Genomic DNA, 11,459 nt, shown 5'->3' with positions numbered 1-11,459 from the left:
CATTACATGAAACTCTGCTTCGGGTATAAACGACTTTTTAATCTTCGATTCTACAACAGTGGTGCCAAAAAAAAACCCACCGGACTTTTACACTTAGGTAATCAATACAATTTTAATTTCATTTCTAACTTCCAATTGGAAGTTATTGTAATCTGTCAGATTTTTCGAATTGAAAATGGTGACATTTTTCGACGTGGTGTGTATGCACGTCCATACGTTCAGGATATAGTAGAGATACAGTAGAGATATCGACTTCAAATACATTTTATTTTATAGATACATTTCACAAAATTCATAAAGATTGATAAATTTGAGATAAAAAGAAAATAAGTGACTATAATCGTCTTTTACGATTTTCGTAACTTACTTATTTACTTAAGGTGGCACTACAGTCCTGTGTGAACTATAGCCTCAACTAACAAACAAGCTCGGTCCCTGCTAGATGTCTCCAGCTACGTACTCCAAGTTGGGTGAGGTCACTTTCCACTTGTGCGCACCACCTGATCCTATCAGGTTGTTGACGATGGGATTTAGACTTGCATATGTTATGGCAGTGAAGACTTTATAAACGATGTAAAGTAGACAGATTCCTCTATAGTTGGTGGAGTTTAGAGGGTCTCCTTTTTTCAGCATCTATCAAACAATAACTATGTTCCATTTATCAGACATGCTTTCTTCCTACCATATCTTACAGATTAGTTGTTTCATACTCCTAACCAAACTATCTCCAGCTGCCTTTTAGAGCTCGGCATTCAAGCTATCAAGATGCCAGCAACATGCAATTTATTTTGTGGTAGGTTTTTGTATTTCAAGCCGTCATTGAATTTCATTTACATTGCCAAGCTTCCACTTTACCGATTTGAACACAGCTTATTGTATAAAAAAAAACTATTGTACTATTACCGTGGGTTTTCCGGGGGCAGCAATTAGTGGCTATAGCGACATTAGCTATTGCAGTTTTTTTTAATTAACTTTATATGTAAAACTTTTAAAGCCACGTTGAGGCAACAGCGAAATAAAAACAGCTCTTTGTATTATAGATCTTACATAGATATAAGGACAAATTTCCAAACAAATTTTAGGTTTTTCTCAACACTTATGAATGAATAATCGGGAATAAGTAACATTTATGACCACTTTGAATAAATGACTTTCAAAGCAAATCTTTAATCACTACCTACCTCAACATTATGACCTATCTCAATGTTAAAATTTCTTTATACTAGCAAGTTTTTTTTTCTAACTAGCAAATCCAACTTTCGACTCAACAAGGCGACCATTCCAAAAATCATCCGAAAAGCAACTATTTAACAAGCAATGAGAAACACTATTATAACGTTTTGATTTTAGTCATATTTTTATAAAATTATTACAATACTAAATTGTTAAAAAAATGCATAATTTTTACAATAGTCCTTTCTCCAGAATTAAACAAAAACCAAAAAAAAAACATCTACTTCTCTATTAATATAGATATATTTCTTGACAAACTAAAACTAACGACAATACATAATAAAGATATATTTAATATTATAAAAAAAAGGAAACATAACACAATAAGTCTTGATAAGTCGACCCATCCCACGAGTCTATTCAATATTTGAATTCTCGCAATTGGAATTCCGATTAAAAATCTTGAAAATAAAGGCAAAGTTTAACTTTTTGTGTATGATTTTTAAATATTCGTAAGAGAATTCCAATTACGATACGATTCTGTAGTAGGACTTTTTTCATTATCATCTCCTCTCGAATTTCACTTAAAATTGTTTTGTTTTATTTTGTTTCTTGTTATCACTACTTGTTAGATACTTTTTTCTCACAAATATTAGGCTGAAAGTTACATACGAAGGCGGTTACTACAAATCTGTGTCCATGCCATCTGCCGTGGATGCTTCCATGGTGTTCATGTTAGAGTTAATAAAATTGTTATTGTCTAGCTCATCTTCATCATCTTCAGGAGAGTCCAAATCAATTAAATTATTGTTCTGGGGTTTGGGATTGGTTCCTTCGGGTAATAGATCTTCTAACTTAGGTGGCGGAGTCCATAAAACCAAAGCTGTGCATGGTTGCTCTATTCTATTTTGCATTAATGCAGCAGGCATAAAACTGGAATGAACGGCATGTAATTTTTTGATTTCATCGCACACAGTTATTCGGTTGGCATTCTTGAGTTTTTCTTCGAGTTCTTTTTGTGTAATTGGATTGTTAAAATCAAAGTCCATTGATGATGGATTGAAGGAGCCGGCGGCGCTTGTGCTACTGCCAGCATTGTGTTCGGTATAGTTTCGGGATATGTGCATTCCACTGAAATGGGCAATAACTTTTTCTTCGGAGAAGAACTGTTTGTTAGGCCTGTAAATTTTGGATTTAACATCTGTTAATAAGATGCTAATTGTTTTCATAAAATTTACACACTTACAATGGAGGAATCATTTTTGATTTTCGTTTATGCAGATTCTGGGTACGTCTTGTTGTAGGATCCAGGACTAGATGTGGAGCGGAAAACTGCACAACACCATTTTGCTGCTGCATTGCAGAAGTCATGGACCAAGGCATACATTCCCATTTCCAGGGGACATTCGATGGCAACGGCATCGTATGTGGATTACCGGATGGCCTTTTAGGAATACATGTTATTGTTAATATTTAAAAAGTATTAAATATTTTAATAAAAACTTACTTCATTTTCTTTGGAAAATTAAAAAATTAACTCTATCAAAATTTTTGCGTGAATATTTACTGACAGCTGCTTTTGATTTTCGCTTTTGTGTAGGTTTTTATTTTTTGTTGTTTATTTCCTTTGAAAAATCTTTGTGAATATTTAGAAAGTACTAGAAACATTTAAGTCGGATACAAAATGAGGCATTATTGGTAGAGAGGAAATTTTAAAGTGCATGAAAATAAAAATGTCCAACACCGAACCTTCAGACCAAATTTTGCTTACGAATTTCTATGTATAACTTCAATTACTAATGGCTTTCTTAAGCTGAAACTGAGTTTTTTACATTTTTCTGCGGGTATCAAAAGAAAATAAGTTAAAATAAATAAATATTTAATCATAAAACAGACACACAGATGAACACGATTGAAACGTGTTTTCTTAATCGAATCGTATGCCGCACAGAGGCGTACATGTATATGGGGACATGCTGCTCCCCATTGACTTACTGGATACGTACTTGTTTTGGTCCAGCGGAAATTTAAAGAAACTTTTGAACTTGATTTTTTGAAAGCAAATGACGTTTAAAAAATAATTTTTCCGTCAGACCTACAGATATAGCTAAAGAGGTGGAAACGCTTTCAAGGGGTGTTTTGTACTAAAAAGTATTTATAAATTTGTCCGTCAATCCTTCATAGATAAAATAGTGGAATCACTTTTAAGGGGTGTTTTATTTTGAATGGGAAGTAAACAGTTACTACTGGTATATTCTCTCCAAATTTTGGTTTTTGACATATATCTGCCTCCCTTACTTTGTTAACTTATGCAACTAAATATGTAAATGTGTTTTATGGTCAAGTATCTGCTGCTTCAAGTAAAAACAATTTTTTTGACAAAATTAAATTTCAAGCTCACATTTTATTTATCACTCTTTTGCTTTTGACTGGCAACTTTGATTCATTCAATTTCCTTGCGCATTTCAAATACTTTTGACAATTCTCAGTAGACTTAGAAATCTAGGGCGGACTACATTTTTTTTTAACTCCACTCATGTGTTAAAAATGTATTGCTTTTGTTGCTGATGTAATCTGCTCCTATTTTGCTCTATCAACATACGTGACCACCTTTATTTTCGCTCAAATAAAAACTCTATTACAATTTTATTTTTTGTAATGTTGCCTCAACTGATTTACAAATATCAAACAAGTTGTTTGTTTTTTGTTTAAAAATTAAAACTAATTTCCAATTGTTCTACACACAAATTTCATATTTGAAACGATACTAATTTATTGTAAAATATTGTTAGCCTTAGCATGTCAGAGCCCAAAGATGATCCCTCTGGCATTGCACAGCGTCTTGAAGAGCTTAATCAGTGGCAAGAGGAACAAAAGAAAATTTTATTTGAACGGCAAAATAATCAACGAAAACTTCTTGGGCTGGAGCACAGGAAAATGTATGAAACTCTTGGAATTTATCATCATTCCGATTCGAGTGTATTAGATGAAAATGATGATGATGAAAGGGCAGACAAATCTGACTCTAATAGTGAGGCAGATATGGGAGTAAGTGCTCTTGACCAAACCGTCGACGAAGAAGACCAAGAACCCCAAGCAAACACAAAGCGACCTTTCCTTCGAAGGAAACAAGGCTTGATAAATCGTTTTAAAGTTGATCCTGATCAATTTCGCCTGAATAACCTTCCGCCATACAAATTTTCTTCTTCTCATCCAAGTTTAAAAGCAAACTGTGCAAAAAAGCCACCAGAAAAGATTAAAAAACAAAAGGACTCCCGACCCATTTCGAAAGCAGTTTTGAGACTAAAACCCAGTGATAAGCCAAAAACAAATCCTTCGAACCTCGATGAATTGGAAGAAAAATTTCAAAAGTCTTTAATTTCATCTCAAACCGCTTGCAATTCAACACCAGATATCAAATCTCAATTGTCACAGTCGTCTATCAAAGAAACACCTGAACCAATTTCCTGGGCTACAATTCTTGATCCAATGAACATTAAGCCAATTGAAAAACCGTCTTTTAGTCCAATTTGTTTGGAATCGAATGACAATACGGATAACATGAGTATTTTTGAATTGCTCGAGCAAAAGGCCAAAGATGGCAGCTTTGATTTGAATTCAAGTTATATAAAAAGGTTCATGAGAAACACACATAAATATCAAAATGAAGAAGAAGAAGCTGATTCTCCGATTGCCCTCAAGCTTCCCCCTATTCCTTATGAAATACATTCTAGCTCTAAATCCCTGGTTTCCGATTCATCTGGATCGGAAGTTGAAGAAGAAGAAGACAAGGAGGAAATAGATACCAGCCAACCTAAGCTGTCAGCTAGAGTTAGGTTTTCTGATGACCCTCCACTACCACTAATAAAACCTTTAGAAACAAACCAATCGCAATCGCAAACACTTGAGAATAGCGATGCGTCACAAGTCTTTGAAGAATTTAAAAAACGCCTGTTTGCCAATCAAACTGCTGACTCAAACACAACCATCGAAAATAGGCCGAATAACGAGATAGCACAAGATATTCTTCAGAAAGCCGAACTAATACGAGTTCGATTAACTGAACTCGAAGCCGAAATTAATACATTTAAGAAAAATAACTTAGAATTAGTAAAGTCGAAGCAGGAACACGAACTAGACAAGGCTCATTTTGAACAAGAATGCTTAGAAGCCGCCGAAAAACTCAACGACGAAAGGATTCAAATGGAAATCTATTTACACGACGAACGTATGAAGATCGAAGCAGATCGCAAAAAAATGGAGAAGCAAATTCGACATCAGAAGGCTTTAAGCTCAGGAAAGGAAAAAAAAGAAATAGCCAAATTGCAAGAAGAAATAGAAAGTTTGCAAAAGGATATGAAGAAAAAAGATGAAGCGCATATAGCAGCACAATCGAGATTAAGAGCTCAAGTAAGAAATCTTGAAAAAGATGTTCGACAGTTAAATGTTGAAATTGAGGTACTTACCAAAGAGAATAAAAGACTAGAAGCAGAGAATCTAAAAATCAATCGACAAAATAACAATAAAATGCTGCAAGAAATTAATAGGAACATTGCTAAACTGGCACCCAAAGGGGTAAGATTTAATATTTTCATTTTGTGTATTGTGCACTTCCTGAAGGTTTTTGAGGTACTCTTAAGTAGTATAATAAGTAATAATAATAAAAGTAATGCATTAACTCCAATATTCCCTCGAAAGAGATAACCATTTTTTGAAAAACTTACTTAACTCTTTTTCTTTAAATCTTCCTTTGATCACTTTCATCACATTCCGAGATGGGACCTGAGCGCTCAACCAATATGCTTCTCCAGGCAACTCGGTTGATAGCTAACTGCATCCAGTTCGCTTAGCTCTTCAACCACATGGGTCCATTCCCTCTACATGACTCAGCCATCTAAGTCGTTGGTATTCTTTAAACTAAATCAGGGTCGCGGTACTGCCCGTGCAGTTCGTCGTTTTGTCTTTTTCTCCACTCTCCATCTATGCAGACGGAACCAAAAATCACTCGTCGATTTTTTCTCTCAAATCATGCAACACAATCTCATCTTGCGTTGACAAGGGCCAAGCCTTATCGCCATAAATGATAACTGCAATATTGAGCGTCTTATAGATGGTGACTTTAGATGCTCGACAGAGGACTTTACTACTCAATTGCCTTCTAAGTCTCCCTTTGATTTCAGCGCTGGTGTCGTTGGCCACTAAACTCATCTTCTCCGTTTCCTTCGCAATGTTCAAAAATGTGCTATTGAAAACACGCTTTGATCTTCCAATTACGTCAATATCATCGGCGTATCCGAGTAATTGGACAGACTTTTTGAAGATTGTGCCTTTAGTGTTGACGATTGAGTTTTGCACAATTTCCAGAATGATGTTGAAAATGTTGAATGTCAGTGCATTGCCTTAGGTTAATTTGGTCAAAGTGGCTGTTGGTTGGGAAGTCCAACACACTTAGACCAAAGTATGGTCCGTTGTGATAACACATGGATCAGTTGATCAGCTTAACTCGTCGAACCAATTGGAGCTCTGAATGAAGCGTAGGAGACAATGTCAGTTTTTTTTAGATTCAACATCTTTGTGATAAGGCAGGACATGTGCACAGAAGATGAGAGATTGTCTCTTCCTCCTCCTCGTCCATGCAACTCCTACAAAAATCATTTGCAGGCGCTCTAAGTCGAATAGCATGCCTCCCTATTAAGCAGTGCCCAGTCAGGACACCAATAACGTAGCTAATGTGCAATCTACTCAGAGAGATTAATTGTTTTAAGCGCCTGGCGCTAAGATAAGCCCAAATTAGTTTATTCGCTAAACAGGTGGTGGTGTTATTCCACCTGAAGTTTGTTTTCTCTATGGTATCTTGCTTTAGCATGAGTTTACATGTAGCTAAGGGGATATTTATGCTAGCATTGTGAGCCAACAGATCTTTCCCGACCTTAATGGGGCAGCGTGCATTCTACATCCTCATTGTGCATAAACGGTAAATTTTCAAATAGCGGATTTGAAATCGATATAGATATGGTGGTATCAATTTGAAGTTGGTGGGTTTTTGCAGGATCTGCCGAAACGTGAATATTGGTCAATGGTGGACTTTCCTGGTCTAAAGCCACACTGATATCACGTTATTTACAAAGAGATTTAGACTTTCACATATGAGAGACTGATGTCGGTTTGTTTTTCTAAACTATTACTTTATAGCCATTATCTTGCATATTAAAGTTAAAAGCGATTAATGTTGAAAACGGTAAGGGTTTGAACTAAAGTGCTATTTTAATTTTATCAATATAAACTGGTTATCAAACGGTCTTTCATTCAACTTCTTTTTTCCAAACTTCACATTATCTGACCCAACAACAGTATTAAACGTATTTGCTTTTTAACTCTGCTAATCATATAGCAAGATCCCGTTAATACATAGTGACTGTTTCTTCAGTTGCTTTCAGTTAAAATAACGAGGGACTTAGTTATTGATAAATAAAATATACTCAAAAATAGTTACAGTCCTGGTCCCGATGGCGTCCCAACTCTTCTCCTAAAAAAAAAACCTGCATATCATATCCAAATTTCATACTTTCTTTAAAAGTAAGAGAAGACTGACTACAGAAATGATCCTGTGAAGTATAGTCTTAGTACCCGTAACGAGAAGCTTAGTGCGTTGGACTGTCATGCAAGGGGCCTGGGTTTCAATCCCTGCCTCTGCCACCTAACTTTTTTCACGGGTACTGCCTCTTGCGAGGAATTGACAAATCCTCCAAGAGTAATTCTTGTCATGAAAAAGTGCTTTCTCAAAATTAGTCGTTCGGATTCGACACATAAACTGTAGGTTTCTCTGACAACATTAACGTGGCTGCGGATTTAGAAGCCACACACTTAGGCCAAGAGAAAGGTCCATTGTGATACCACATGAATCTAGAGAATTACTTCTAACTAGTAGAACCATTTTAAGCTTTTTATAAAGCGAAGAAGATAATTAATATCCTTTTTAGCTAGTTCACTGGGATTATCAAAAAAGTAGTCCCCCAGATGAAGTTTGCAACACGAACTGTTGCGCCACCTACCACCACCATTTATGACTAAATCTACTTCAATAGCAAGTCAATATTTTCATAGATAACATTGATGACGCTCAAAGCTCTTAACTTTCAAAAAAGGTGTACTCTTTGGTTGAGATCATAATTGCCAAAATCTATCTTTACTACATCTGTAGTTCCTGAAGGAAGTAAGCGTGGACCTCTAATCCTCATCCTTATAAGCAATTATGTCAATCTTATTTAAAAAGTTTTCTCTTTCTATGTTTGCGGATGATTTTCAAATATTCAAGGCACTTTCATCCTTCATTATCTCTGTTCCAACCTAAAAATGGTCTTAATCTGTTTTATTCTTAGAGTGACTACAATTTTCTGGAGTCAAATATAAGCAAATGTAAAAAATGCACTCTTTTGGGAATGCATTCATTTTAAATCAATTAATGAATTCAACTTAAAGATTGTGTTCATTCATATTTTGCAGTCACTAATCAATTAAACTGACTGCAATCATTTAAGACTTCATGCATTTTTCGAATTCACTTGAAGTCCTTGCATCAACATAAAGTCTTTGCATTCTTTTGAATGAATACAAAGACATTAAGTGAATACAAAGAATGCAATAAATCTCAAATTATTGCAGTCAAATTATTGTAGAAAAAATGATTTGTCTTTTTTTTGTTTTTTGCTTGTTAAAACGTTTGTCTAAGGAATTTGATAATCCCTTTGTAACATAATCTTATTATATCACTTTCCTAAGACCTACTCGTGATTATGTTTTGCCAAATTTGGTAATAATATTACGAATATCATAGCATTTATTAGTTTTGATTTACGCTGAATTTCATCTGAACTTTCCACCTTACTAGAATCGTCTTAATCTAATTGGTCTACAATCTCCAGCCCAATGTTGCCAAGTTGCCGATGTTCTGCTCGCACACCAATTGCTTATCATCATGCTTGTCACCTGCGTTCCAGTTCCTATTTCTACCTTTTGAACAAATAACGGTCACTTTTAACCTTTTAAGTAAACATTCACTCAAAACAGCGCTTTACCATCCCATGTAAAATTAATTTTTAACTGTCCCTATCTTAGATTTTGAAAAATAGAACAGCATATTCTGATCATTACTACTCTAACCCCCCTATTGTATTATTTAAACATGACTCCTAAAAGTTTCTGTAAAGAATAAATCAATTTCTACATTTGTTGTATGAACTTGACGACAAATTTTACGTACCTTAAGCATGTTTTAATAAAATCTGAAAAATTGATATTCTAATTTAACTTAATATTCTAATTTTAGAATTCTGTAGGTTATGTGGAGGAATCACCCAAAACTAAAACGTACAATACTTCAAAGCATCAACCGAAAACCAAAACACTGACTCAACGTAGAAGCAGCGAGTTGAAACGAAAACCAAGTCTTATAAAACGACAAGAAACACCTGTCAATAGCTCTGAAGATGATCTGAGCAGTGTGTCTTCTGATGAGGCCAGTCATCAAAAATCCATTTCAAAAGTAACCTTTGCAAAATCAGCAACGACATCTCCGCAGACTCAAAAACCACCAACAAACAAATTAGATCCAAACGATTCAACTCAAATTGAAGCAGATGCTTCATTCAAACGTGAAATTCGGAATCCCGATGGCAGCAAAGACATTTGGTATCCAAATGGCAATCTTAAGAAAATATCATCCGATGGGATGATAATTCGAATGCTCTATTTTAACAAAGATATAAAAGAAACAAATATTAATGAAGGTACAGTCAAGTACTATTACGCCGAAACGAATACATGGCATACAACTTACCTAGATGGTCTTGAAATCTTGGAATTTCCCAATGGACAAACCGAACATCGATACAAGGATGGAAAAATTGAAGTGCACTTTCCGAATAATTCAATTAAAGTAACTAATCCATCGGATGAAAATAAATTAGAAGAATGGAGATTCGCTGATGGAACAAATTTAATTCAAATGAAAAACGGTGATAAGATTCTTTTGATGTCAAATGGACAGAAAGAGATTCATACAGCGCACAGTAAGCGGAGGGAGTATCCAGATGGAACTGTAAAATTGCTATATCCAGATGGTAGCCAGGAAACGAGATATTCAAATGGGAGAGTTAGGCTTAAAGATAAAGATGGTAATTTAGTTATGGACACGGACAATGTTAAATACTAGTTTTTAGCAGGCTTAATTTAAGCTGAGTGATTTTGAGAAGAACAAGTTAAATTTTGCAAACAATATTGTGATTATTTTTATGATTTTCTTATGTTACTCATAGAGTTCTTTGGTTTAGAATAAAGTTAAATTATTTATTATAATACATTTTATTTCTTGGTTTCTATAATAAGTTATCAGCCTGGTTTTCCTAAAAAATATACCTCTGGTTCTGTTGTCCTTAAGGTAACCCCGGATTTTCAAGCTGCTCTTGTTTCTTTGGAATTTTTTAAGAGCCTTGACTGCGTTGGCCATCAAATTTTAGTTTCTCAATCAAGTCATTAGTTCAATTTTTTAAAAACAGATTTAAATATATTAAACTACTATTCCAAGTACATTTATTGTTAATCATGTTGTTCCCGAAGGGTCAGTTCAAGGACCACTCCTATTCTCACTATTTTTAAATATAAACATATTTTCTTGACTTCGACATTCGGGCCACACAACATCCGAAGGAGTGTGTGCTGAGATTTTCGCTGAGTTGAACCACCTAACTCAGCTGGTCAATGAGCCCACTCGAATATCGGACGTGGTAGGTAGAGCAGAAAACACTCTGACCCTCGTAAGTACACTATTAGTGTTCAATCTCCTCTCGGCGCATCTGACCATTGTGTCATATCAGAACAAAAATTCTCGTATCATAACTCTACAGTTAAAGAAAGAGTTCCTAAGAGAACCGTTTGGCAATACGAGAAAACCAACTGGGGCGGTCTCATTATTTCAGGATCTTTAATTAGTCACTATGCCTCCTCGATAGTGACGTTGATGCGGGCGCTGATCACAAGTTTCATTCTCTTGGGAATAAGTAATTTTATCCCGAATAGCGTTAAAAGTATCAGACCTAAGCAAAACGCATGCTTTGATGCAAAGCTGTCAAGAAGATAAGTTTCCGTTGCTTTAAAGCTAACCCAACTGTGGAAAAACGGAATATGATCAAGCAAGCCAGGGAGGCCAACAAAGCCCATATTTACATAACCAAAAATTACGGCAAAAATACTGCAATGTCCCAAAGGCAGTAAAAATGTTTGGTCATTCG

General features: G+C 35.2%; 2 protein-coding genes and 1 pseudogene across 2 annotated transcripts; 1 reads left to right on the top strand and 2 right to left on the bottom strand.

The window, feature by feature from the left end:
• Positions 1-1,457: 1,457 nt before the first annotated feature.
• LOC129939327 (uncharacterized) lies at positions 1,458-2,807 on the bottom strand. Its single transcript, XM_056047302.1, has 3 exons — positions 2,681-2,807; positions 2,420-2,617; positions 1,458-2,352 (listed from the first exon to the last, which is right to left on the bottom strand). The coding sequence occupies exons 1-3, from the start codon at positions 2,683-2,685 to the stop codon at positions 1,857-1,859; spliced, it is 699 nt and encodes a 232-aa protein (XP_055903277.1). The 5' UTR covers positions 2,686-2,807; the 3' UTR covers positions 1,458-1,856.
• Positions 2,808-3,899: 1,092 nt separating this feature from the next.
• LOC129943328 (centromere protein J) lies at positions 3,900-10,523 on the top strand. The gene is made up of 2 exons (XM_056052672.1): positions 3,900-5,748; positions 9,500-10,523. Exons 1-2 carry the CDS (start codon positions 3,973-3,975, stop codon positions 10,382-10,384), a joined length of 2,661 nt encoding a protein of 886 aa, XP_055908647.1. The 5' UTR covers positions 3,900-3,972; the 3' UTR covers positions 10,385-10,523.
• On the bottom strand, positions 7,718-7,795 carry LOC129943601 (small nucleolar RNA U3; annotated as a pseudogene).
• Positions 10,524-11,459: the final 936 nt, after the last annotated feature.

The sequence above is a fragment of the Eupeodes corollae genome, chromosome 1, assembly GCF_945859685.1.
Source record: "Eupeodes corollae chromosome 1, idEupCoro1.1, whole genome shotgun sequence".
In the NCBI taxonomy this organism is placed as follows: Eukaryota; Metazoa; Arthropoda; class Insecta; order Diptera; family Syrphidae; genus Eupeodes; species Eupeodes corollae.
The sequence above is the reverse complement of the archived record's forward strand: the minus strand, read 5'-3'. Positions and strand labels throughout refer to the sequence as shown.

Bases quoted from the DNA above. Each gene is read 5' to 3' on its own strand.
- LOC129939327 (XM_056047302.1), bottom strand. The intron at 2,353-2,419 runs GTAAGTGTGTAA...CAAAATTTACAG, and splicing joins TCAAAAATGATTCCTCCATT to GCCTAACAAACAGTTCTTCT.
- LOC129943328 (XM_056052672.1), top strand. From the start codon at position 3,973: ATGTCAGAGCCCAAAGATGATCCCTCTGGCATTGCACAGCGTCTTGAA. The intron at 5,749-9,499 runs GTAAGATTTAAT...TTCTAATTTTAG, and splicing joins CTAAACTGGCACCCAAAGGG to AATTCTGTAGGTTATGTGGA.